Source organism: Vigna unguiculata, chromosome 3 (assembly GCF_037176805.1).
Source record: "Vigna unguiculata cultivar grain cowpea cultivar isolate G323 ecotype 2 chromosome 3, ASM3717680v1, whole genome shotgun sequence".
NCBI lineage: Eukaryota > Viridiplantae > Streptophyta > Magnoliopsida > Fabales > Fabaceae > Vigna > Vigna unguiculata.
The window spans coordinates 65,407,167-65,435,093 of record NC_140794.1 but is presented as its reverse complement, the minus strand read 5'-3'; the positions used below and the strand labels follow the sequence as shown (position 1 = coordinate 65,435,093).

Sequence of the window (27,927 nt, the reverse complement as noted above, 5' to 3'; positions counted from 1 at the left end):
AATAAGGGATGACAATGATCTTTCTCCCAAGGTTTCACATCACATTTAGTTATCTTAATTTTTTTTATTGCATCAACGGTTTTACTTGTTAAAAATTTGACCACATTTTTCACCAAAACCAGTGCACTGGAAGTGTGGGAGCTTGTGTTTACATTTCCTCACAAACATTATATTTATTCTGAGTACAGAATGAGGAATGAAAAAGGCAGATACGCAAGTATGGAAAAAATGTAAATAAACAAACAACAAAAATAACGAGTGACTGAGCAGTGGTGAAAGACCGTAAACCTGGTGAAGCTAGAAGGGTAGGAACAAAAATAAAGAAAATAGATTCATTCTTTGTATCCAATTTGAATAGTAATAGAATTTACAGCCACCAGACTTCTTAGGCTTTTTCTAAGTAAATCATTGCCGATACTAGAAACTATATTTACCACCCACATTCAAGAGAGAAGATAAGCTGAAGCAATTAATGGCACAGAGAGGAGATGTAAATAGCCCAAAAAAAGGCAGAGGTGCAAGTAGCACCTCATCTCATACCTTCGCCTATAAAGAGACTTAGTAGTACTAGTATATATAGTAAAATAAATATGGAACAATTTAATAAGCAACACCAAAGCATCAGCAGTCACCCCCTTTTATAAAATCTCACAACTCACAAGTATTGTTCATGTATTCTGGCACGGTTCTCCTCCCACCATAATCTAGCATGCATCTCTCCAAATTTTTCTCGGCTGTGTAACACATCACAACATCAACAAATAAATTCCATATTCTAAACATGAAAAATAAACACTATACTAATTGATGCATGATTGTATCTTCACGCCTTAGATTTACAATATCCAATCATAAACTGGGACAGTGATATATGGGAGCAGAATGGGAGGCAGAAACAGACAAATCAGCACAAAAAAAAAAATAGACTAATCCTTATACTATAAGCCAATTAACTTGTAATGTATTCCTAAACACATGGTTTAAGCCTTGATGGAAAAAAATCATTTTTTATAAAACAATAATTAATTAAATTTTAAAAACACTTAATAAACTTAAAAAAGTAAAATAATATAATGAACTATATTAATAACGATAAAAGTAATAACGAATTATATATTTGCTTAAAAAATAAGTTATAGAAAGAATTTTTCTTTATAGATATTTATAAATGATGTAATATTTTCTATTCAAATATGTAACTAGTTAATTTTAAATAAATCTTGTGAACATAAATATAAATATTATAAAACCCTCGTAAGATAAATTTCATAAGCTTTGATTATAGTGTCTGCACCGTTGTTAAATTCTCAAAAATCTAACGTAGTAATGAACTGTTAAAGGGAATTATCCAGTCATAAAATTGGCAGGAAGCGTACCTAAACCTGACTCGTTTGAGCTCCCTTGCGCCACCTGGCAATGCTCTGATTGTAATGTAAACACCAGGTTCATCCTGTTCAACCCACTCAGTCTCCAACTCACTGGCATTGCTGATTGATAAATCACCAGAGCGATCAGCCTCTCTGGATGAGCTACTTCTGATAGAAGCATCCATTGATGATATCTCCGTCTTTGCGGCACTAATAGTGGACACTTTTGGGGTAGAGTTCAAACCATTTGAGTCGTAGAAATGCCGGGATTGCATTGATTGATGATCAAAGGAATCTGAGGATGAGTATCCCATTCCCATCCCTGTTGGACGGTAAATAGTACGAGGTAACCGTTCCCTGGTCAGTGGAGGTGTTACAGGACTGGCTTCTGCTGATTCAAGCTTTGTGCTCTGTTATTTATGAATCCATGTAAACATTAGCAAATTAAAAATAGTGACGCAATAACTCAGTAATTAAGAGAAAAGGGAGAAAATAACCATTGCCGTAACGTATTGTCTAAGCATAGCCCAAGTAACATGCAGAAGTCAATTACTCAATAGTATATGTTTACTCGAGTATAAGCTAACTAAATTACCTCATCTTCAGATCTTGGCGGCGTCGGAAGAGGGAATGCTTGGCGGCTAAACCTTTGAACATTGTAAAGTTCCATAACTTTGTCGTAGTTATCTGCCCACCACCTTTGTGCTTGCCATTTGTTGAACATCTCTCGACTATACAGAATAGAAAACAAACCATAATTCAATTCACTTCTCTCTAGTCCCCGTGTCATATATGAACTATATGCTTTAGAACAAAGCAACATGTTATTTAGCATCTGAATTTTGGAAAAGAGAAACACAACAGTATATAAACACTGTTAAAACTAAAATGTGATTTTGTCCTTCACACCTCATCCTGTTTTCCACTCATTTATTTTTCTTTTTTCATGTGTGTGATGTTGGGTAGACGGGTGGAATAGTTATTCTTTCAAGCTAAACGATATCAAAGTTATCTGTATGAGTGGTCGGCGTGACTCTAGCTTCAAAAACATCAACAAATTTCAGTTTGTGGCTGCTATTATGATGTTATTTTGTTGACCAACCAATAAATAGCTCTTAGATGAATTCCAAGTTCTCTTAGTGGTTTGGTTTATGACACTGTAATCCATTATGCTAAGTTACTCAACTGGTTACTTTTTGACAAAGAATTCTCATAAATAATTAAAAGCTAAAACAGTCATTCGGTGCGTGGAATAAAGTTGTTCCATAGCCACACTTGACCTTATATTTGGGGCTTGTCTAGAAAATCGAAAGCAGGTGGGCCCAAACGTAATTAGTGACAAATACGTAACTAAAACCCACCAAACATGAATTGATTTAGATGGTTGAATAAGTTTTAAATTGAATATTAACTTCAGATAAGTAAATGCTTAAATTTCTGCGATGAGGAAGTGGAAAAGACAAAATAAAAGAGACAGAAAATCATGCGTACACAGACCCACCCACTAATTCCACATTGGTTGGGATTGCATCACAAGTCACCAAGTGGGGTCGACATACCCAAGTGTCCTTCATGTTTCTATCCAACAATAATTATAGAAAAAAATGTGATAAAAGAATATCTAGAAGACTTTAACTTATACAACCATCTATCTTTGACATTATTTTGTGCCCACGTAGTGGAGGTTCATGTTTTTGTCTTGTATATAATTCTGGAGTGGATTCCGCAGCATATTGCAGATTAAAAGACAAAAATACTGGTATTGGACGCAGACAAAGAAGCGAAGAATCAGGCATGACACAACGAATTTTTTTTTTAGAGAAAAGAAGGTAGCAGAAGGGTTTCCTCCGACCACTCGACAAAACTCGGTTTAAAGGTACCAACACAATCAACGACGACCCACCAGGGCCACCACCTTACAGGCCACAGCAAGTTCTCTTTTAAAGACCTTTTCTGATTACTTTTGGCAAGGGCGTGAAATTTTACTGAGGATTGTGGGGCCCAAAACCTACTCTCATCTTTGCAGAGAAGGAATTATGTTTCATTTATAGCATTGGGGATTTGGACTTTGGATACTTGGATTGGCAGCGACAACTGAGCATAAATGCGTAATAGTGATCGAGCTGAAGTTCAAACCCTTTCCCACTTATCCAATTACAAAAGACTAAACAGTGGGAAATGGCTTGCAGTTCCAAAAAATGGATGATTATCTGGGAACCGCGGTTACCAATTATAGGATCATCACTCACTGCATTCAAAACTCGTGAAAATCATCCATCTGGTATATAAATTAAAATTGCACTAACACAACTTAATCACCTGTAACTGTATTGTCAAGATTAAGAAGGAAAGAACATTAAGTTTTAGTATTTGTACATATTGTAAATATTTTATTTTAATACTATATATACTATATAATACATTACATTTTAGGCAATGCGATGCGGGCACACAAAAATCAGAGTAATAAGACCTTGTATCACATATCACTAAAGGAATTTATTTATAGAATTTAACATCACGCATTCACCCAAAATATGCATAAATAAGCCACCGACAATTAAAAAAAAAAAAAAAAACTCAATTGTACTAGTATTTTTCTAAAATTATCTATTGCATTCCGAATCGTATTTTTAACGCGAATAGGAAGTTTTAACAATGTATTTCATATTTTTTAAAAGACACTAAAACTAATCTAATTACACTTTGTTATATCTGTGTGTTACAATAAATTTTATTGTCGACCATTCTACATTTTCAAAGAATCAAAGTATCACACAATCTTTAAAATCCTAACATAATTGATTATAACTTTGAAAATACACTTGTTTGACACAGCTAAATTTAAGGAAAGAGGATAGTGTAAAAGAAATCGAGTTATTAACAAAATACATGGTCTAGTATTCTACTATCAAGGAAACGAGTGAAGGAAAATTCATCTACCTAGCATCAGATACTATGTGAGAGTATATACATTGTCGCTAAACTCCATTAACTAACTCCTCGGGATCCATGGAAAACAAATTCAAAAAATATTCTATATTTATCACCAAAAAAGGGGAGAAATCTTGCCCAAAAGAATCTGTTAACTATCCTGAGGTGTGGTGTTCCAGATTTACCAAAGAAGAGATGCAAAAGAAGCGAAAACGACCCTACTAACTAATGAGGTGTGAGAAATTGACTATCCACCGTAGCAAAAGGCACTCGTTGTCATCATCACAGCCTGGACGATCCAAACAGCGACCAATCATAACCCTACACACACACTGTCTCCACACTCACCGTCCGGTCAATACCCCCAACGGCAACGAAAACAACCGCACCACGGGTACTGTCGCCCCCATTTCAAACACAGCACGAGACGCCTAACATTACGTATCGTAACATAACGCAGTTGTACGTACCTGAACCGAATGCGTTTGAGATCGTTACCGCCACGTGGCAACGACACGAAGGTAATCAAAACGCCAGGCTCCACCTGCGCCACCCACTCCTTCGGCTCGTTCTCTTCCACGAACAGCACCAACGGCTCCGCTCGCCGTCCGCTGGCGGAGTTCGGCGTCCCCTCCCCGCTCGATATCCCCTTCAACCGCGCCTCCATCTCCTTCCCCCACGTCCGAGTGGTCGTCGAGCTTGAACTCCCTGTCCGCCGGTACGACCACCGGAACCGGTCGGAGTCCGCGTCCGACTCGGTGTTGCTCCTCACTCGTCCCTGCGCCGCTGGCCCCGTGCACGGAGCGCAATGCTTGTAGGCTCCCGAAGCCTTCAACGCCATATCCCTTATCTAAATTCACAATTAAGAAAAGAAACACGAAAATCAACAATTCTTTATCGGTATGAACTTTCCATTTCGTTGCTTCTTGTACAATACCTACCTGGGAAGTAAGGGATTTGATGGCTTGCGATTTAGCGGCGCTTGTCGCGTTGTTTGGATCTGACTCATCAGGTTTCTTCGGACGAGCTATGCACGTAAGCATTCTCGCTTCGTAGTGATAATAAAATTAAATTAAATATATGTCTGCGAAAAAAATAAGAATAAAAGTTAAAAAATAGAAAATCAAATTCCACTGCGCTCGCATTGCAGAATCGGAAACAAGAAATCGAAAGAAAACGAGAAGAGCACGCAAACTGCACCTGAGCGTGAGTTGTTGAAGCGAAGAGCGGGGAGGACTAATAGGGCGCGAAAACCGAAGTGGTTGCAATGATAGAAGCCATGACACAGCAAATTGAATTAATGCGGGGATTGAATTGAGTTACAATATGAGAGATTGTGTGGGGAATGAAATTGAGAGAGAGGGAAGAGGAAGCATGGTGAGGGAGTCGGTGGTGAAGGTGAAGGTGAAGTCTCCGGTGGCGGCAGAGTGGGGTGTGTGATTTTATTGGTGTTTTTGGTTTGCTTGGTTCGGTAGAAGCTATAATGGTGCAAGAGGAGTGCTGTCTGTTATTGTGGATTTCACTTTTTTCTGTCTTGTGGGATTACCGGTTACCGGATGTTAACCGCCTCTCACTCCTCTCGCGCTTGCTGTATTTTCAAGTTTTGTATACTTGCTTGCCCGGTGTTCAAAGAACACACTCCTCACTTTCCTGGGTCTGGGCTCGGCCCAGACTGTTTTTGGGTAATAATGGCCCAATTACAATCCAAACAAGTGAAACAGTCGAGGGCTTCTCCCTCCGTCTCAAACTACTTCTTCTGCACTCCTACCAAATTTTTAAATTCTCATTTATCTCATATAAAAGTAATTATATTTTTTCACTCTCTAACTGGTCCATCCCAAATTTCATTTTCCAATGGATCGATATTTGGTGCTTGTTTTATTCTAGGGATGTCAACTTTGTTTTTTCTTTAAATTTTTTCTGTTACGAATGTCGACATCCAGTAACATGTTTTTTGTTTCATCTACGGAGGATGTCAACACCAGAATTTAGTTTTGTTCTATAGATATCAACCTCTATAACATTGTGTTTTTTTTTTTCATTACGAATGTCAACATCCGATTAGGGATGACAAATAAACTAGTCCCAGTGACTATTTCCGTTTTGACCATAAATCTCCACATTAACTATGTATGGATATGGGGAATCTCCGACTTTTTCAATTGGGTAAAAGGATGGGTACGAGGATGTGCATATTCGTCTCGTCGTCGTCCTCCTCATACTCGACTTTTTTATTATTTTTATTTATTGTATATTTTTCTGTCACATAAGAATGTTTAAGACTCTCAATTTAAGTGTTTAAAAGCACAATCCTTTCATTTACTAGGTAATATAAAAAGTTTATCTTCTTTAGTCTATTATTATTAATTTTTGTTTTATCTAAATAACTTTTTTGTTTCACTAAAACAATTTTTATTATTTTTTAACCATTGACAATGTTGATATTTGAAAATTTTTTCTACATCTCTAAGGTATTTTTCATCTTATCTTAATTATACATTTGTTTTGTTTTGTACGATTTCATTCAATAGTCTCTAAAATCATTTATAAGACACACATTTGATCATTTTTTAATATTTTTATTTGTTATTTGTTTTTATCGTGTAGAATAGTATTTTGATATATTTTTCATAATTATTTTTTATTTTATAACTCATTATCAATCATACTGTAATTTTGTCAGTATAATTGTATAAATAAAGTTTATAATTTTTTTTACTATAATGTAAAAATTGGATGTAATTATCATGAATTTTTTTTGTCATCATCAAACATATAATGAAGTTCAAAACATAATACAAGATCTATGTTAGAATTTTATTATTATTAGTTCAATATTTGTTCTTTGCATGATTTTGATTAGTTGATGTATTCAAACTTTTGTTAATATATATAAAAAGATTTAATAGAATTTAAAAAATTAAATAAACAAATGTTTAAAATATATCTTAATTTAAATATTTGTTTTCGTTATATTTTTTTTTAAATATTTTTAAAATTTATCAACTAGGTTCATTTAATGTTTATAAATTTAATAAATGTTTTAGTTTTTTACGAAAATTTTATTTGGTATTGTAATTTGAAATGTATATATACAATAATAATTTATTTCTAAATATTTGATATCGAAGAAATAACATTATTCTCAATATTAAATACTTGATAATATTATGTTTATTTACCAAAATTTTTTATTATTTTATAAAAACTAATTAATTAATATTGAAACAGTAAGTAAACTGTTACGAGAATATACCCATTACCCGATGAGAATATAGATGAGACAAAAGTTTGATACTCATTGAATTTGAATACGAGAATGAAAATGAATTTTTGTATACAAATATGTGTGAGAGAGGAAAACCGTCTCCACCCGTCTCGTTGTCAACTCTACATCCGGTATAATATCAGTTTGTTTTTCATTTAGGATATCAACCGATAAAAATATATTAAATTATATTAAAATGAATATTTTAATTAAAATTTAAGAAAAAAATTATTTGGTATAATGATTTTTTAAGTATTTATGTAAAATAACATAAAATAAAATGATTTTATTTTTTAAATTTCAACGTAGTAAATTATTTAAATATAATTATCAGATAATTTAATAATTAACAATTTTAATATTATTCAATATATGTTAACCAGACGTGAGATCTGATTAATATATATATATATATATATATATATATATATATATATATATATATTAAATAATTAAAAATAATAACTATTAAAATAATAATCTTTTAAATATTTATGGAAATTAATATAAAGAAAAATATATTTTATTTGTTTAAATTTTAATTTAATAAAAATTGAAAGAAAATTATTAAATATTTAAATTAAATAAATTAAAAAATTTAACATAATTTATGTTTCTGCAGAGAACAAATAAGATATCAGACACAAACGTTACCTTACTCTAGTCCGCAATCTCCTCAGTAGGCTTCCTTCCGGCTGGTATATGTCATTTGTGGATATCTCGGTGTGAATTGGTTTGGACCCGAGAGAGGTTACTTACAGAGGAGACTCCGATGCTCAAGTCAGCAAAACCTCTTAGAAATTCAAATCTCTTATTTATGAAAGTAATGAATGCGTACCTTTAATTACTGGGGTTCATGCTTATTTATAAATTTATTAATTATGTCTTGCCACGTCATGGGCTGGGCTCCTGCTTGCGCCATAAGTGGGTCTGGGTCATGATTCAGGCTCCTTAATTCGAATATCGTGGGCCCCAAGGGCCTTGCTGGTAGTGCCCTGAATATGCTAAGTTGTTGCTAAGTTATTGTTTAATTATCCTCAGTTAGCGGCTTAGGCTGGTTACTTCTTTGGCGGTTTAGGCTGGGTACTATCATTCGTTTATACATGGTGATTATTTGCGTTCTTGGTGGTTGCGTATACGCGATTTATGGTTATAATTTGGCTAGGCCGGCTATGTGTGGTACATCAGTTCCCCAGTCTTTGCCAGTATAGCTATGACGGTAAAGGATGAGAAGTGTTGGTATGTTTGGCTAGGCCGGTTAGGTGTGGTACAATTTAATATACATTAATTGAATGTGAGAATTCGGTTAACATTTTTATTTTTTTTTTTAAATTTAAAATAATAAATATTAACATTATAATCTTTTAAAATTTTATATAAATTAGTATTAGGTAAAACATATTTTATTTGGTTTAAATATAGATTTAATAAATATTTAAACAAAATTTAATAAATATTTTAGGTAACATAATTTAATATATTAATATAATTTAATATACGTTAATGGAATTTAAAAATCTGATTAACATTTTTTGAAAAAAATGTTTTTTGAAGTTAAAAGTGATATATCTTGACAATAATTTTGTATATATTTTTAAAAGTTAAATATCTAAATTAACGTAATTTAATAATTTAATATAATTTAATATATATTAAACGGACGTGAAAATATGGTTAACGTTTTTTTTAATATTTTTTAATACAAAGTAAATTATATTTTATGTATTTAAATTCTAATTTAAAAAAAAATAAATAAAGTCTATTAAATATTTTAATTAATATAATTTAATATGTGTTAACTGGATATGAAAATTCTCTTAACGTTTTTCTTTAAATATTTTCTAAGATGTAGTAAATTACAAAGTGGATGTTGATATTCGTGAAAAAAAAATACCAAATGTCAATCTCCTTAAATGATAAGAAAAGAAAAATTCAATTTTGGATGTCAATCTCTGTAAAGGAAAAAAATATCGAATGTCCATTTGTAAAACAAAATCAAATATTAGATGTCGATATCTATAAATAAAAAATATATAATACTGAATGTTGACATTAGTAATAGATAAAAAACAAAAATAAATTAAAATATCATATATCAATATTTATAGAACAAGGACAATATATCATGTATCGAGGAAGAAAAGAAATTGGGAGTGAAGTTAAAAAGATAAAAACAACATAGTTAGTCTTTGGAGGGAGCAGAGACAAACCGCACGAAACATGTTGTACATTGGGGAAGGAAAATTGACCAAACCTCTGGGCTGCGTTTTGTTGTGAGATTTTTATTTTTCTTGAAATTATCTAAAATCACGTTCACTTGTACCAGTGAATACAATCCAGTATTGTTCTTTTTTTAAGATTACTCTTCAATTACGTAACTTTGACTAATTTTTGTAAGATTTACTAAATACGAGTTATTGAAAAGAACAACTATACAAACACAGTTAAACAAACTTTAAATCGCATTAATTTTGGTGTTTATCTTATCCTATCCTTTTGTTTTGCACTAACGACTCTTCTTAACTTCTGAAATTATTGATTCTTACATTTTCAATAAATATAATTCATAATAATTAAAAAAATTAAGTTACAAGATTTTGAAAATAATTTAAAAGAAATATTTTGAACGAAAATCCAAATAATCATGAGATGGTATATATACATGTAATAAAAATATTAAATAATGCATAAATTTAGATTTTAATAATCAGTAAAATGGGATTTTTTACGTAAATCAAAATCATAATAATCGATCAAATAAATAAATATATAACTTTAATATATTATAATAGTACAGTGCAATAATAATTTTGAGTTTTAATTTTTTTCATTATGATGATTTCTTTAATTTTATTTTATTATTCTGCTAATAATTTAAAATCATTAACAAATAAATATATCATACAAACAGTTTATATGAAATATTTAATATTTAACTAGTAGTGATAAAATGGGTCATGGTTGACAATATGTCAAAACGGAATATATCTAATTGGAATTTTCAATGTAAGAAGTAAGAAATTGTAAGTGATATTGTAATATTTTATACGTATTTACTTATAAGTTATTTCTCTCAATTTTTTTAATGCACTTGTAATTTTGTTTATATATTTAGTCTTATGATCTATTTTGATGTCAAATGTTTTTAATTTTTATGATTGAGTTTCACTATTTGTTAAATAAATTTATTATGGTCACTTCCACTAAATTGATGGTAATGTCATATGAAATTGTCACCTGATAAAATTCGAGTCGTTTTTTTCTTGGGATCTCTTTAATTTTTTTTTTCTTCTTCCACCTTCATCCATCTCCCACTTGATATTCACTTTTGCACAATTTATAAAGAATAAAATACCAAATGAGTTTTCTTTTTCTAATTCAAAGTTGTAAATATTTCTTATTAATCCATCCCATGTTAGATCTGACTAAAAAAATTACAAAGAAACAAACTTTTCAACATAAAATGTTGTGGGAGGTGAAGGATGATGGACAAAAATGGTGAAATGAGGTGGAAGAAGATGGGAGATGGTAGGAGATGGAAAAAAGTGCAGGAAGTTGGACGAAAAACAAAAGATAAAAATAAACAGAAATTTAAAGGTAATAAACAGTTTGAATTTTTACATGTAACCTTTTTAAATTGTGTAAATGTCAATTTAACAAAAAATAATACTATATTAACTATATTTAATAAATACCGTAACTCAATTAAATGAAAAAGGTTGTAAAACCAAAATAAATAATAAAACCTAAATATTAAAATCAAAATACTAATTAAATTTGTCATAATAACAATATTATAATTATTATAAATATAAGGTTTAGTATAACCAAATTGAGAACTTTAAAAATAGTCGGGTAAAACTACAAAGAATTATAGTAAGAAATAACTAAAGTAAAAGTTAAACCAAATTTTAATTTTTTTAAAACTTTTCTTTGAAATGAAAAAGTATTATAGAATTAAGGTGAGTGAATAAGGTGGAATAATAAAAATAAAAATTTTGGAAATGGGAAATTGAATGTTAGGTGACAATGATTGGTACCAAATTAAGTTACATTCCTGTGTGCTGCAGTCACTATGATGGAGCAGGTATTCAGGTATATAAGGAAAGGAGCACCGGTACCAGTTTTTTCTTCTCTCATCATTCATTGCCACCAAACACTGTTTCATCTCCGTTGCTTCAACATGTATCCAAATTTATTATGCCTTTTCTTCATCATATATACCAATTACATATTCTTAATTATTAAAATCATTAAGTCATCAACAGTATACCTACTTCCAAAATTTAAATCATGTCTTATTTCTTACTTAATATTTCAATAACTAAACTCATTTAATTAAATGGTTTTTAATAAATTATATTACTTTGCATTTTTTATTTTTAAATTAACAATATGTAAAAAATATATTTTATCACACATAACTTTTTTCAAAAAAATTAAGACAATGTATGCATAGCCTCTCTGGTTTAAACATTATCAAAAACGGAATTCGTAAACCAGCCCACAGACTGTGGAAACCTACCAATTCAAGAAGAAAGATTGAAATACCGATATCTAAAGTACCGTCTTGGGAAGATACCATAAAATAATGTAAAAATAATTAAAATTTTCTTATATTTTGATATCTTTGAATAACGGTAAACATTGTTAACACACACATCACAATTTCATATTACAGTGTTATAATAAAAAAGTATAAATTGAAAATATATATCAAATAGCGAATATATTCTTTAGAACCTATTAAGTAAACAAATTAATTTAATTATAAACATATTACTTGTTAATGAATTGATTCCCAAGTCAATACATTTATGTTAAACTATGAATTAAAAATAATCAAATAATTTTAATACAAATAATCTGCTAATTTAAATAATATATATTATTGTAAAATAATTAAACTATACATTAGAAGTAACAGTAATTCACATGGCGGATGTAAATTTTTTAAGAATAATTAAAAAAAAATTATATACATTTAGAACGAAAAACACATGGATTCAAAAGGATTATATTTTAAGGAGAAAAAGCGGAGTTTAGTCAGCAGTATAATATAAATATTTTATTGACTTTTGTAATTATTATTTAAAAGTTATATCAATAATAACACTGTATAATTTTTAAGTAATTATGTGCTAGTATATTTTCCATAGTCTAATTCTTAATATAAACGATAAATAACTCTGATTTAAAAGTTAAAGTGAAAATAAGTTTATATTTGGACAGCTTTTTTAAAGTAATTTGTCATTTATGAATAAACATATATATTTTTTGGGACCACCCATAAAATATAGTATAAAGAAGAGATATTCTCATCAAATCAAATACAGCAGAAATAATATTAAATTAAATATTATGATATCATAATATATATATTTACTTAATAAAAGCATATATAAAAGTAGTGAAATAAATAAGATAACACTGGAAAAGTCGAAAACCAATTGAGTAATAGGAAATGTCCAGAAAGCAACAAAACGTTTCCCAAAAAGCCAAAGCAACTCTCAAACTATTCAGTACCATGCTTCGATGTGAATAAAATAACAGTGTGCTTGTTGGAAATATCAGGTTCAATCGCCACCGTTTATTTATACGGTAATGCACCGTTGGAGCAGCATCAACACTTCACATCACACGGGCTTCAGAAACAGCTATACTGATACAACTCCATCAAGTTCACCATCGCGCCACGTGTCCATGTCTTAAAACCTTTCTTCTCACTCGGGGACCCAGGCACCGTACACAGCCACAGCACAACTTAAACAACCACGACCCGGGATGACGGCCAATCCAATCCCTCCACGGCGCATCGGCGAATTTTCCTCTCCGATCACCGGCGGTTAGGGTTCCGACGAGTATTCGTCACAGAATTGGAACCTTACACGTCGCTGCCACAGAATCCGCCAGCTCAGGGCCTCTTCCTCCATTAATGAACAGCTTTCATTTTCACAGCATTTAAAGCTTTTTTTTCGCTTTTTGTTTTTCTACTCCTTTATACGATGTCGTACATACGACGGAGAAAGGCCCCTCCGAATCCTGTGCGGAACGAGGACGAAAAGGAGAAGGAGAAAAAGGTCAAGCCGAGGAGTATCAAAGGCGAAAAGATAAGGAAATGGTCGTGCATGGATGGTTGTTGTTGGTTCATTGGATTGATATGTTCAATTTGGTGGTTCTTACTATTGTTGTACAATGCAATGCCGGCGTCGTTCCCTCAGTACGTGACGGAGGCGATTACGGGACCGTTGCCGGATCCTCCCGGTGTGAAACTAAGTAAGGAGGGGTTGACGGCGAAGCACCCGGTGGTTTTCGTGCCGGGTATTGTCACCGGCGGGTTGGAACTCTGGGAGGGTCGTCAGTGTGCGGAAGGTTTGTTCAGGAAGAGGTTGTGGGGTGGCACGTTTGGTGAATTGTATAAAAGGTACTTTTATTTTTCTTTATCTGGTATATTGGGATTTGAATGTGTTTGAGTGACGTGTTGTGTGAATTATTTATATATAATTGGAAACGCTGCTTGAAAATGTTGTATTACTTGATTTGGAAGTAAGCAAGCGGCGTTTCAGAGCGGTGGATAAATTTGCGTTTGGTGAATGAGTTCAGTTAAATACTGTCTGTTGGCATTACTGGAGGGGAGTAAGTTGAATTGGAACCATGTTTCTTGATTACTGGATGCTGAAAACTGCTAAATCGCTAATGCTTATTTTTTTCGTGATACTTTTTGTGTAATGAATTATACCCAAAAATATATAGTGGAAAGTAATTGGCAACATTCTCTCCGAAAAGTACCTTTTCTTGTATTCTTCTCAAAGTTTACTGATTTTTGTTAAGATAGGAAACATGATGGCCGTAAATAGCAGCATTACAATCTACAGTTACTTATGGGTTTGTATTCAGTACTTTTCCTTGATATGTTTTGTCATAACATTTGAATCATTTGGTAGAGGGAATAGTTTTTTCTGCTACCTTTGTATCATTAATTATAAGGGCAAAGTTCTTACACACAAGTTCATTTTGGATCCGCATTGCTGAACCCTTTTTACTGGCACTTATTGAATGCCGGTTGTTTGGGGAGTTTGATTCAAATGTTTAATGATCATAGCCCTTCCAATATTTGTCTTGCTATACTTTTATCTGTCTTTTTTTTTTTTTTCATTGTAAAGTATATTTATTTCAAGTCTTTATGAATGATTACAGATTCAAAGTAGAATTGATCTATAATGATATATGATTTTTATTTTAACCTTCTGCAGACCGCTATGCTGGGTTGAACACATGTCACTAGATAATGAAACAGGACTAGACCGTCCAGGCATCAGAGTTAGGCCAGTTTCTGGACTTGTAGCAGCTGATTATTTTGCACCTGGTTATTTTGTTTGGGCGGTTCTAATTGCTAATTTAGCTCGCATTGGGTATGAGGAGAAAAACATGTATATGGCTGCTTATGATTGGAGAATTTCATTTCAGAATACAGAGGTAGTCCTCAGTTCCTTACAAAGATTCATGATTCTCTGCCAACCTTTATTTTGTAGTCCGGTTCAATTATGGTTAACCCTCAGGTGAACTTTCTTTTTTTCCTGCTTCATTTGACCAGGTAAGGGATCGATCTTTGAGCAGGATAAAAAGTAATATAGAACTCATGGTGGCTACAAATGGTGGTACGAAGGTGGTTGTTATTCCACATTCAATGGGTGTTTTGTACTTTTTGCATTTTATGAAATGGGTTGAAGCACCAACACCAATGGGTGGAGGGGGTGGATCAGATTGGTGTGCCAAACATATTAAAGCAGTGATGAACATTGGGGGACCTTTTCTTGGTGTTCCAAAATCTGTTGCGGGACTTTTCTCTATAGAAGCCAGGGATATTGCTGTTGCCAGGTTCTTATTTTACCACTACTTTCCTCTCCGTAGTTTTGAAACCCAAAGCTCCTATGTCTCTTGACAAGTAGGTTTTGTATTGTGTTTAACAAATATTTAGAATATATATCAGTAGAAAGTGGTTGTGTAGTTTTCGTTCCTTTTGAATGAATAATAAGTCACTAGGTGACTGCTATATTTGTGCTGTTACCCCTTGAAAGCTTAAGCTTTAATCAATATTTTTAATAAGTCAACCATCTGTTAATTTTGTGCACACTTCTTTTCTCCTCCAAAAGCTAGTTTTTAGTGCTGCTGATCTGTTTCTGAGATTTCCAAAATTGTGTTTCTTTGATATAAATATATAGGGATTTTTTTCATGTTTTGTTTGGGTGAAAATTTCTATAATTTCAATTGAGATATTGTTCGTGTTAGCTGTGAAACATATATATATATATATATATATATATATATATATATATATATATATATATATATATATATATATATATATATATATGATAATGTAATATAATATATAGATGAAGTCCTCATTCATAAATCGCTAAACCTCATACAGGACTTTCGCACCAGGTTTTTTGGAGAAGGATGTTTTTGGTCTTCAAACTTTACAACATCTAATGAGGATGACTCGAACATGGGATTCAACCATGTCAATGATACCCAAAGGTGGGAACACTATATGGGGTAGCGTTGATTGGTCACCTGATGTGTCCCATGACTGCAGTGTGAAGAAACGCAAGAACAATGATACTCACAATGCCTTTCAAAATGACAAAGAGAGTCTTGGGTTTATGAAAAAAACAAGTTATGGAAGACTCATATCGTTTGGGAAAGATATAGCCGAGTTACACTCCTCCAAGCTTGAGAGGTTGGATTTTAGGGTAATGTTCCTAGTATATATCGAGTATTTTTTATTTTGTTTATATACTGTATCCTTCTTTTTAATATTTCTTGGTAGGCATACCTGATTTTGTCCTTTTGAATATGATAAAACACTTGGATACTTGGGGAACCCACAATAAAAGGCTAGTTATTAAAAGGGTAGAATCAATCAAGTACTTAGATACTCCTCTGAGCATCACAATACCCAAATTTGTATCATTACATTGCTTTTAAGAGCTGATATCCTAATTGCTTACACTTTTAGGCCACTCTACTTTACTCAAATTCCTTGTTGGTTAGAATCCTCAACTAGACAAGATTCTTCTACAGGTAGTTATTTTTTAGTCGCACAATCAAAATATGATACCAATTGATGAACATCCAAACACTTGGGAACTCATTCTTAAAAGCAAGCTGTTAAAGGGAGAGACCCAAACATTTAAATACTCTTTGGATTATCCCATACTAAATAACAGAGTATCAAGAATTCAGATATTTAACTTAAGTTGGTCAAACAGCTGAGTTTCCAGTTTGTATATGAATCTTCATGGTTATGTAATTTTCTTTCATCTATCAATTCCAATCTAAAATAATTGCTATGTATATGACCTTTTCATTTGCCCTCAAGTTGAAGTGAAATTTGCTCCTTTATCAATTGCAATTACATATGGAAACTTGAAAGTTCCTCTTTATCTGTCTCCCAAATCCAACGTTCTCCAACTGTGGATACTTCTTAACCATGTGCAGTTGGTTTTAATTGTTTTTCTGAATGGCATTGTTAAGTTTCATGTATTATTTATTGAAATTGGCAGGCATTGTTGAGTTTCATGTATTACTTGTTGAAATTGGCAGGGTGCTCCCAAGGGTAGGAACCTTGCAAACACATCTAACTGTGATGTGTGGACAGAATACCATGATATGGGTGTTGAAGGAATCAAAGCTGTTACAGATTACAAAGTTTACACTGCTGATTCAGTTTTGGATCTTCTTCATTTTGTCGCCCCCAAGATGATGAAACGTGGAGATGCTCATTTTTCTCATGGAATTGCTGATGACTTGGATGATGAAAAATACAAACATTATAAATATTGGTCTAACCCCTTGGAAACAACGTGAGGTTCTTTACTTTGACTCTGTTTTTGTTCAATCCTTATAAAAGGTGAAGTTCAACTGAGTGTTATTTATTTTTCCTTCATCCAAAGCCTTTCTGATTTAATTTATACAAAACAAACACAGGATTCTAGTTCAATTGGGTTCCTGGGGCTGGGGGGTTAAAGAGTTCTGCTATTGCGCAGCACTTCACTACTGTGTAATTATTTTGTTACCTTGATTAGTGGAACTAATGCATTGTTGCTTTAACTATTATCAATAATTTCATATCATGCTATATTTGAAATATAATGTTTCAAGAACTCCTGCCTGGGTTTTGTATTTTTTTTAATATTGTTTCCTGCTGCCTGTGATTTGTGCAAAAGAATTCTACCATTGCATAGCTCTTCAGCACTGTGTAATTAGTTTATTACTTGGATTGGTAGAACTAATGGATTTTTGCTTTAACTATTCCTGCCTGGGATTTGTGTTATTTTTAATATTCTTTTCTGCTGCTACAGATTACCAAATGCTCCAGATATGGAGATTTACTCTATGTATGGAGTTGGAATCCCTACAGAAAGAGCATATGTCTACAAGTTAACTCCTCAATCTGAATGCCACATTCCATTTCAGATTGACACCTCAGCAAATGGTGGAAATGAGTACTCATGTCTTAGGGATGGAGTTTACAGTTCTGATGGCGACGAAACTGTTCCTGTTTTAAGTGCTGGTTTCATGTGTGCGAAAGGTTGGCGGGGAAGAACCCGCTTTAATCCTTCAGGAATCCGTACATTCATAAGGGAGTATGATCATGCGCCTCCGGCTAATCTTCTAGAAGGTAGGGGAACTCAGAGTGGCGCTCATGTTGACATATTGGGTAACTTTGCATTGCTTGAAGATATTATACGAGTAGCAGCTGGAGCCTCTGGGGAGGACTTAGGTGGGGATAGAGTGCACTCCGAAATTTTCAAATGGTCTGAAAAGATAATTTTGGATCTTTAGATTCACGTGGTAACTGGTAAGTTCACTCCCTGGCCTTGGTCTTGGCCCAAGCATAGTGAAATAGTTCAATTTTCCAGTCCCATTCTTAAGTGAAAGGTTAGGTAACCTTCGAATCCGCATTCATTTTGATGCTTGTGATATTCACTGAAGATGTTTGTGTTCCATCTCATCATTTTCGTGTGGAAATTACTTGTCCAAACAATGTTTTGGATCAAGGCTTATAAAATGTACCGGAGATTGAACTGGTTATGTAGTGGTTCAAATGGTTGAATTCGTAGTTGAACCACAATTGAACTACAGAATATCCAGTTCGACTAATTGGTTTTGTCTAGTTTTTAAAATTATTGCTCTCAACATTTTATGTTTTTCATACGCTGATGGAACTTGACCAGTTTATAGATATAAAAAATCTCTGGCTTTAGAATCATATAAAAGTGGAGTGAATTTGTTAACTTTAACTACTAATATCTATGGGTCTAAGGTTCTGTTTGAATAGTCCTCTTCATAAACACTTACAGAATAACAAAATAAGGTAAAATTACTCACAAATTTAAGTATACTTGTGCACTTAACTTTCATAATAGCTTTCTCATTTAACTTTTCCAAAGTTGGTATATTGAACCAGACTTTAATTGATGGGAGAAGTTCTATATATTCTGTCTTCTTATTTCCTTCTTCTGTTAGTACTTAAGCAGAAATTTACCTAAACAGAAACAATATACCGGGAGAGCTTTCCCTCTGAAACAGGGCTTGACTTCACTTGCATTAGTTGTGAGTCCAATGTGACTTTCTGATAAGTACAGTCTAAGATGAAGAAAATATTTTATCTTTAACGTATGGTTTTGCCAGTTGACATTCTCACTTGTTTTCTGTGTTGACAGTTATCTGAGTAACTTTTTCTGATGCTATTTTTCTGGCCAGATTCATCCTTCATCACATCAATACTTAGGTACTCGATAGAATCCTATCTATCTGCTTCAACTACTATGCTTTAAGACGGGGCCGATGGTATGAGCTCCGGAGTTGATATACCAGTGGCATATGAACGGCAACTTGCTTACTGGGATTTTAGCCATAGAATTTTGTCGGATTGGGAGTGTTGAATCTATTTACAATCCCCATCCCCCCAAAAAATAGTACCAATGTCTTATTTTAGGTCCATGATTCATGCTTGACGATAATTTTGTTATTCCATTCATTGATTTTATTATGGTCAAGTATTAGTGTTATTCTGCTCCCGTTTTCAATCTACTATTTTTTTTCTACGCAGCAGACTACTTTGTCTTGTCGGTAAAAAATTGAAAAGATTGAGCATTTTACGAGCCCATGTACGATTCTTGTCATTTAGCAGAGTACAATAATCAAAGAAAGGGTTGGTAAAGGGAAAAATGATTCAGAGGCTTTGCGGCAAAGTCAAGCGTGAGTCTGATTTAGCTGATATAGAAACAAACAAAGAAGATTGCAGACGAAAATCATTTTCTGTTATTGATAATATGAAGAATATGAAATATATATTACTTGATTAAGGCTATAATAAAGCAAAAAGACCTAAACCAACACACAAAAAAACCTAACTAAATTTAATAGTTAACATTGGATTTGTCATTCCTGGATCTTACAGATAAGATCAACAAAAAGATAAACTATTCGCTTGTGATCTTATAAACCACAAGTACATAGTTTTACCAATTTTTATTCATCATGTCAAACATCATTGAATCGATTCCTTATCTTCACATTTAATGAAATACTTCATAAAATCCAATTTATAGCAAAACTCTATAATCATGTTAGCATCTTTTCCATTTTTACCAAAAAGAGAAATATTAGGTTATACTTAATCAACAACTTTAAATTGTAAGGATGACAAAACTATTGTTCAATTTATGTATTTCTTTATTTTCTTCTATATCAATTGTTTTTTTAGCAAATATTCATCAATTTGTATGACATTAATAAAAATGTTGACAATTTTATAGTATTTCACTGCTCCACAAAACTATTACTACCCCTAATATATTTTATTTTATCATAGTTTTAGGTAAATAATTCTTAGCTATTTAAAACCCCATCTTCAAAAGTGTAAAGAAATGTCTTGTTTTTTTCGAAGATAAATAAGTGTATTCACACAGTTAATTTATTAAGCTCTACTACTCACAAATTAAGAAAATATATCATATCATACTCCACACGATAGAAAAAAAAAATTAAAATCTATTCATCCTTTTCCCATCACAAGAATATCAATATCTGTCCAGTTATGGCTAACCAAGAATCATTTCCCTCTGCCAGATCAAGTAAAAGTATGTATCACTTATCCTCCATGTTTTACTTTTTTTTATTACATCATTCTTTCTTTATACTTGTGGTTTATATCTTTGGATTCTCTCGTATTTATCCTTTATTTTGAAAAAGGAAAGTTAACTTTACTTTTTGCGTTAATATTTTTTTTCCTCATAAGAAACAAAACAAAAACGAGAATGATTCACTACACTACTGTGATATTTTGCTCGTACGTTGTTGTTTGTCTAAATTATCTAATTCCTTCTACCGACATTTTAGCACTAGTCTTTCTTTGTTTTGTTTCCAAAGAATAGAGAAACTTTAGTATAGATTCTCTTTTAGAATGTGAAACCTTATCCACAACCAATTTTATTTATTTAGAAGATAACTCAATGAGAAGTGAGAGCGTGGAAAAGGTGGCGTTACCAAACGCTAATCTTTTCTTATTAAAATAATAAATATCGACATAATCCCATTAGGATCAACTTCATCTCCCTAATATAACATTTCTTTCTCCTTTTTAAGATAAGCTTAATCCACCATACCCGTATATTAATTAATTATTCTATGTCTTTCAAGTTTCAACAAAATTAAAATAAATTACCATGTGGCATCCAATAACGACCCCTTTCATCATTAACCAAGCATAAAAAAAATTAAAAAACACCAAAAGTTCTGTTTACCGGAATTAAAGAATCATGCACAGAAAGGTCGCAAATTAGGGATTTATTGTCATCATTTACCATAGTCACAGATGAAAATGGTGGAACATTTTCAAGTTTATTGCTGAAGTACCTTATATTTATAATGTATTATATTAACTAAATTCTATGATAAATGTAACTATTATATTTACAGGTGTAGTACCTTTCATAAAAGAGTGGACTCCCCTAATATAAATTCATATTTATTTTTCATGATAATCTATTTACACACAGTTAGAAAATATACAGGCACACTTATATATTTGTTGAATATGCATAAATTTTTTAAAAAATAATTTAATAAGAATTTCATGTGTAAACGGCCGAATTCATTTATTAAGTAAATAATGAAAAATTATTACTTTTTAAAAATTTTTGTTAAAATATAGCTTAATTAAAATTTTATTAATCAACCATAATTATTAAATGAAATTTACCTTGTAAAGTTTTTCATATTTTATCATAATTTTGTAAAATTTTATGCGTTTTCCTATTATGTTTATAATAAAACTATGTGTACAATACATTGTATTTTAGGTGAAGACTACAACATAAAAATTGAAAAAAATAAATATAATAGGAAAGTATGACATTAAATGAAATTCAATAAATGTGTTAAATAAATAAAATTGAATGTTTGATACATTATTTGGTGCAATGAAAGATTATTAAAGAGTGTAGTTAAATTAGACTGTTGAAGATGAGTAAGAAACTTGGGATATACTTTTGGGATTGGTACAAGAACGCGCGGAGTAGAGCGTGGACTTAGTCGTTCGTTGGAGTAGGACAGGTGGAGCGCGTGAGGGAGGAGGTGGAATAGGTGCGCGTGAGGGAAGGTATGAGAAACAGTGAAGGGCGGCTGAGAGGTGAGTGCCTAAGAAGAAGGCCCAAGGCCCAAGGGTTGAGGAAGGGTGTGGGTGGGCCCACTGAGAGAAGGAAACATAAGAGAGTGTGTATTTATGGAGGCTTTGTTCTGTATTCTTCTTCTTCAACAAACAACAAAAACCAAGAAAGAACAGAGGATTGGAGAGAAGGCATCAACTGTGAAAGGGTTTCCACAGAGGAGACATGCTCGATTTCAACCGACAATTTTATTTCTCTTTGCTTCACCTTACTAGATCCCAAAGGTTCCCTCTCTCTCTCACTCTCTCTCTCTAACTGTTTATTTCTCTTATTTATTCTGCCTTATCCTGTCTCCACCAGCCACCTTTTTCATTGCTTCCTTCCTTCTGACCTTCTTGTTATGGAATTTCCTTTATTTATTTTTTGTGGGATCCTAGTGGTGATTTCAAGTTTGCTCTTTTACTTTTGCATGTGGAGTTTGAGGTCAGCTTTTGTTGTTAAGGTCACTGCTCAGTACTCACAAGTTTTTGTGAACTAGATCTGGACTACCGTTTATGCTGTTTTTACTTCTTGTGTGTTTACTGAAAGAGTCAACTGACTCAAAAATTGTTGAGCTGTGATGTGTTTTCTGTTTTTGTTTTTATTATTGGTCTCTCTGTTGTCTGGATTATAATGTGATCCAGTGATTTTGGACTGTCTTGTTATGTATGCTTCTTTGGGTTTGTTTGTGTCGGATTGTTATGTGCTATCTTGACTGCAAAATAGTCTTTTTTTTTTTGTTAATGCATTTGCGTGATTTAGGTTCTGATGTGGTATTCCATAAACAAAAATGCCCCTTGCCCAGAGTCTTTATATATCATTTGTCTCTCTTTTCAGTAGGGTAGGGTGTAAACGGGTCAGGTTGGGTCCAATTTTGCTAATTTCATTATCCAAACTGATGAAAACAGAGTCGGGATTGTTCATTTTCTTTTTCTGTCAAACCCCTCTGGTAATCAACATGTGGATGATGGGTTGTGTTCAATCGGTCTATTATACATGAATATATAATCACAAAACTTAAATATTGTGTTGGATTTAAAATGATAAATAAATGTAAAGATATTTATGTATAAATAATAATTAAAAAGTACATCAACTTGTCTGGTCAATGGTCATTGAGTTGACGGGTTAAAAATAAAACCTGTTACCTGAACAACATTGAGTTTGAATGGATCGGGTTGGATCTGACCCTCCGCAACTCTTGCTCCCAAGCCATGTTGTTTGGGCCGGGTCGTTTTGGGTGCAGGTTACCTGACCCTGTTAACAGTCATATTCTCTTTAGTTTCAGAAGGATATATTTCTTATAATGTACATTGTGTGGGTGTAAACCTCTATCTGGTGAATTGTACTTCCTCTTTGTCCAAGATCAAGACTAAGAGGTAGAGATTGAGAGTTTTTGAAGTTGCGTATGCTTTTCTACTTAATAATACTTATATATCCGAGTCATTATATGGTTCTTTGTATTCTATATGCCTCTGTAAATAAGAATGTTCTTTGAGACTTCTTAACTGTTTGCTTAACAAGATACTGATTTTGTAGGATATGATTGAAGGTTTTGAGAACTAAGGCTGCAATACTGTATACATTCTATTCTACTCAAGAAATGGTAAGCTATATTTTATACTAGAATACTTTTTGTTAAGAATTATCCATTTTATAATAGTCTGATATAAATTTTGTGAATTACCTACCATAGCTGTACCGGTCTTATTAATAAATTTGATTTAAGTAAATGCTGCAATAATGTAGTTATGTTATGGCAATGGTATAATGTAATAATTTATGAGGGAGTCGACCACTGTGCTTAGAGGTGTCTGTAGTGGCAGTGATGGTAATAAGGTGTGGGCATAATTGATATTTTGTTAGAGACTTAGGGATTTGTAGAATTACCTTGAAATGTGAATAATTTCCATGGTGGAGGTTGGAATCCCAACTCCCACTTGTCTTGGGAATCAATCAATCCTTCTGGACATTATTTTTCAAATAGACAAAATCGACACCTTAGATTTTTAACATGATAAGTTGTAGAAAATACTTGAGCACATAAAATATCTCTTAAAGTTTTATAATAGTTGGTCTTACTTTGGTTGAAGTAATGAGTTCTCCATTCAATTTTGAGTAGAAGTTCTACCTGATAATTGAGAATGGAAACATCAAGTTCTATGGCATGTACTCTAAGGTTCATTTGTACTCTATGATGATTCGGATTTATAAATCATACACATATGGTAAGTTACTTTTCTTTTTCTGTTTTTCTTTTTGGAAACTTGCTGATTTGAGATTAAAATATATTCTTTTTTTGTTTGCGCTCAAGCGTTGTCTTGTTATCTTGCTTTAGAAGTGTAAAAATGTTGTTTCCCATGCTTTTGTTCCTCTAATGTGTATCATGCATTATACTTGCACGTTCTTTTGTATAATTTGATATTCCTTGCCTTACCTTGAAACCATTCCTCTGTCAGTTCAAGATCTAGGAATTTGCCATGTGGAAGGTTAAATGAAGCCATTCTTCTTGTCGAATCATCCTGATCCTACTATGTACAATTGTTCACAAGTTGATTTCAGTCATTCAATGGTATGTGAAGTTACTGTTTATGGATTTGCTGCTTGAAGTTTCAGTCATTAACTGGCTATTTTTCTCTCCCTCTTTTCAGGCCCATACTCCTTATCCTTGTGGTGATCCTTATTTTGGCAGTTCAATAGTTGCTTATGGACCACAGGCTATTGTAAGTTTCCTCAACTACACTTTATAATGCATCATGGTCTTCATTCAGATGAGATTTTAGTGCACTTTTCTTTCACAGCATAATAATTTAACATGATGTCACTGTCTCTTATACTTATCAGAATCAACCCCAAATGATACCCCAGATGGTGGGATTAGCATCCACCAGAATTGCATTACCTGTTGAGCTTGCAGAAGATGGCCCCATTTATGTGAATGCTAAACAATATCATGGTATACTCAGAAGGCGACAGTCTCGAGCAAAGCTTGAGGCTCAAAACAAGCTCATCAAAAGTCGTAAGGTATGCTGCATAACTAGTTCCAACTCTTCCTATGGCAAAACTGTACCTCTTTTTTTGACTAAAAAAATGTTTGGCAATGGACTGGTGCAGCCATATCTTCACGAATCTCGGCACCGTCACGCATTGAAGAGGGTTAGAGGGTCTGGTGGACGGTTTCTGAGCGCCAAGCAGCTGCAGGAGTCTAATGCAGAACATGTTGATAATAATAGCCACTCAGGCCAAAAGAAAGATGCATCATCAGAGGTGGAAAGTCATAACTCAAGGACAGCAGAAAATGCATGTATCACATTTACAGCCATCTCTGGCTTAACAACCATGTCTAGTAATAGTCTGAATTTCAGGCAGCCCGAACACAACTTCCTGGGGAACTCCTCTAACATGGGTGGATCATCACAATGCAGTGGTGGACTCACGTTTGGTGGTGGAACTCGGCAATGTGCTTCTGTTGGCCGGTGAGAGAGGAGGAACTGATAAAAAAAATCAACTTCACTGGTCTGGCAAATCATCCTTGGCTTATTATTCACTTTACTTTCCGCGTTTCATGTTTTCTTCTGGATCACTCTGCATTAGCATTCGGACCTTTGCTACTGCTTTTACCATGTATTTAAAGTTTCTACTGCTTCTGTTTGCTTCCGTTGTTGAACTTTGTGCTTGAAAAATATAACTTTTTATTACTCATTTACACATATCGTATTCTTCGCATTTTTAGAATATTTTGAAAACAAATAATTATTTTTGGTAAAAAAATTTAAAATTTTTGTTACTTTATTTTTAGAACTTTGATAAAAATATAAAAAATTGCTCCATTTAATAATTTTGACAAAATTATTAAATAGAATAATTTATTATATTATTATGGAAATTAAAAATTAAAGTAATAAAATTTTAGTTTTTGGTTACTTGTTTGTCATAGTTTATCATTTACCATGTATTATAACACTTTATTTTGTTAAATATATGGATTTAAATATAGCATGATAAGTGTTTTATATTCATTCTTCGTTATTTTTTTTTTTCAAAAGAGAGAAACGATCTAAATGACTGTTCACATTTTAAATTATTGTACGCAAAAAGGAAAACTTAAATGTGTCATTTTGAAAATTACAATCAAAATATTTCATACGGATTTTATTACATGAAAAGCCTCAATTACGCCATTTGATTATTTAAATTTTATGTTATACATATTTCACCAGCACCTATACTCAGTTATTACACATACAAATTTAGCATTTGTAGCTTCAATATTTCTTTTACTGGTTTTTCTTTTGGAACAAATATACCTTCAAAACCAGTTTCTCGTGAGATAATACTTGACGTTATCAAAACTTAATGGGTCTTTTGACAGATTTATTTAGGAGATCTAACATTGAGAGATCAATTATCACATAAAAAATTAACATTACCCAAATTATCATTACTCAAAGTTCAAAGTTTTAAAAGAATAAATTTATGGGTTTATAAGATGATAATTTTTTTTTTATTTAATAAGAGACTTAGATTTATAATTAAATTTTTAGTAATCTCTCTTCAATGATGAGTCTCTTCTATATTAGTATATCATTCCGAACATTTTATAGTATCATTTTATCATAACGAGACATGTTTGTCTCGAATATTTGTAATGAAGACTTTTGATATAGAATTTTTACATTGGTTCTTCACATATATTATATTCATTTGAGTCGGTCATCAAGACAAATCATCAAATCATATGTCATAAATGAGTCTTGTGAGGGAATTCATTAGAAAGATATGATACTAATAAGATATGAGTTAAACTCACATAACCCAAGATCTGAATACAATAGGTTTATGAGTTTTCTTTCTTATAAGGTGTTTAATTTTCTTCATATTGATTAAATATGAAACTTAGACTCATACATACATAAATTTCTCATCACCTAAAGTTATGTTTGTGGGACTAGACAACAATGAAATTAGAAGATCCTTTGCTAAGTAAGTGTCATGTTTATCATATTATCCAAGATATTATCCAAGACTTGATACCATCTCGAAAAGTGACATATCTTTAATTTTTTTTGGGTGAAAATAAATGTACAAAATTTTATGGGTGTTAAAAAACTGTTACTAAAGTGAGTATCCTTACATCACCCATGGTGGCATGAATTACCCATTTAAGGTATCAAACCTTATATACATATATATTACTCTTTTATACATGTGTAAGTGATCGATCATTCATAAAAGATTCATCTAACTTTGTGATCGTTATAGGACACTTTTCAACGTTTGAACAACGTCCATTTGTTTATAGGAATATAATAAATTATAAAAACTCTTCAAATGTTAATAGGTGCTCAAGACCACCAATGCTTGAGAGTTAGTAAAATGTATCACACACTCTCACATAAAGCGATATTTGTATAATACATCACAAAATTTTTTGGAAACCATGTTGGAGCACCAACTATATTGTTTGAGTATTATGTTTATGTCATTTCATTCAACTTATGCATGATAATATTTAGGATTAATTACATTTTTAATCCTTAAACTTTGTGTGAATTTGAAAATTTTCTCTATCTGAAACTTTAATATATTTTAGTCTCTAAATTGTATAAACAAATGAATGTAGTTTTTTTAATCT

At 32.3% G+C, this 27,927-nt stretch overlaps 3 protein-coding genes across 4 annotated transcripts; 2 read left to right on the top strand and 1 right to left on the bottom strand.

The window, feature by feature from the left end:
• Positions 1-122: 122 nt before the first annotated feature.
• Positions 123-5,790, bottom strand: BRXL4 (BREVIS RADIX-like 4). Its single transcript, XM_028061339.2, has 6 exons — positions 5,502-5,790; positions 5,243-5,385; positions 4,772-5,151; positions 1,963-2,098; positions 1,377-1,777; positions 123-734 (listed from the first exon to the last, which is right to left on the bottom strand). The coding sequence occupies exons 2-6, from the start codon at positions 5,342-5,344 to the stop codon at positions 656-658; spliced, it is 1,098 nt and encodes a 365-aa protein (XP_027917140.2). The 5' UTR covers positions 5,345-5,385; positions 5,502-5,790; the 3' UTR covers positions 123-655.
• A 7,327-nt stretch (positions 5,791-13,117) lies between these two features.
• On the top strand, positions 13,118-19,661 carry LOC114178533 (phospholipid:diacylglycerol acyltransferase 1-like). Its single transcript, XM_028064502.2, has 7 exons — positions 13,118-13,993; positions 14,823-15,045; positions 15,164-15,447; positions 16,004-16,328; positions 17,182-17,441; positions 17,940-18,439; positions 19,345-19,661. Exons 1-6 carry the CDS (start codon positions 13,575-13,577, stop codon positions 18,421-18,423), a joined length of 1,995 nt encoding a protein of 664 aa, XP_027920303.2. The 5' UTR covers positions 13,118-13,574; the 3' UTR covers positions 18,424-18,439; positions 19,345-19,661.
• Positions 19,662-22,332: 2,671 nt separating this feature from the next.
• Positions 22,333-25,998, top strand: LOC114178992 (nuclear transcription factor Y subunit A-7-like). 2 transcript variants are annotated; one of them, XM_085670454.1, is made up of 6 exons: positions 22,333-22,537; positions 23,832-23,898; positions 24,758-24,864; positions 24,944-25,015; positions 25,137-25,316; positions 25,407-25,998. In XM_085670454.1, exons 3-6 carry the CDS (start codon positions 24,787-24,789, stop codon positions 25,770-25,772), a joined length of 696 nt encoding a protein of 231 aa, XP_085526580.1. In that variant the 5' UTR covers positions 22,333-22,537; positions 23,832-23,898; positions 24,758-24,786; the 3' UTR covers positions 25,773-25,998. The 2 variants fall into 2 exon arrangements, with proteins under 2 accessions (XP_085526580.1, XP_085526581.1); XM_085670455.1 differs by having other exon boundaries at positions 24,752-24,864.
• The last annotated feature ends 1,929 nt before the right edge of the window (positions 25,999-27,927 follow it).

Coding starts and splice junctions, on each gene's coding strand:
- BRXL4 (XM_028061339.2), bottom strand. CDS start 5,344: ATGCTTACGTGCATAGCTCGTCCGAAGAAACCTGATGAGTCAGATCCA. Junction 5,152..5,242: donor TCAAATCCCTTACTTCCCAG/GTAGGTATTGTA, acceptor TTGTGAATTTAG/ATAAGGGATATGGCGTTGAA. Junction 1,778..1,962: donor CGCCAAGATCTGAAGATGAG/GTAATTTAGTTA, acceptor CATAAATAACAG/AGCACAAAGCTTGAATCAGC.
- LOC114178533 (XM_028064502.2), top strand. CDS start 13,575: ATGTCGTACATACGACGGAGAAAGGCCCCTCCGAATCCTGTGCGGAAC. Junction 15,046..15,163: donor TTTCATTTCAGAATACAGAG/GTAGTCCTCAGT, acceptor TCATTTGACCAG/GTAAGGGATCGATCTTTGAG. Junction 15,448..16,003: donor AGGGATATTGCTGTTGCCAG/GTTCTTATTTTA, acceptor AACCTCATACAG/GACTTTCGCACCAGGTTTTT.
- LOC114178992 (XM_085670454.1), top strand. CDS start 24,787: ATGAAGCCATTCTTCTTGTCGAATCATCCTGATCCTACTATGTACAAT. Junction 25,016..25,136: donor CTTATGGACCACAGGCTATT/GTAAGTTTCCTC, acceptor TATACTTATCAG/AATCAACCCCAAATGATACC. Junction 25,317..25,406: donor AGCTCATCAAAAGTCGTAAG/GTATGCTGCATA, acceptor GGACTGGTGCAG/CCATATCTTCACGAATCTCG.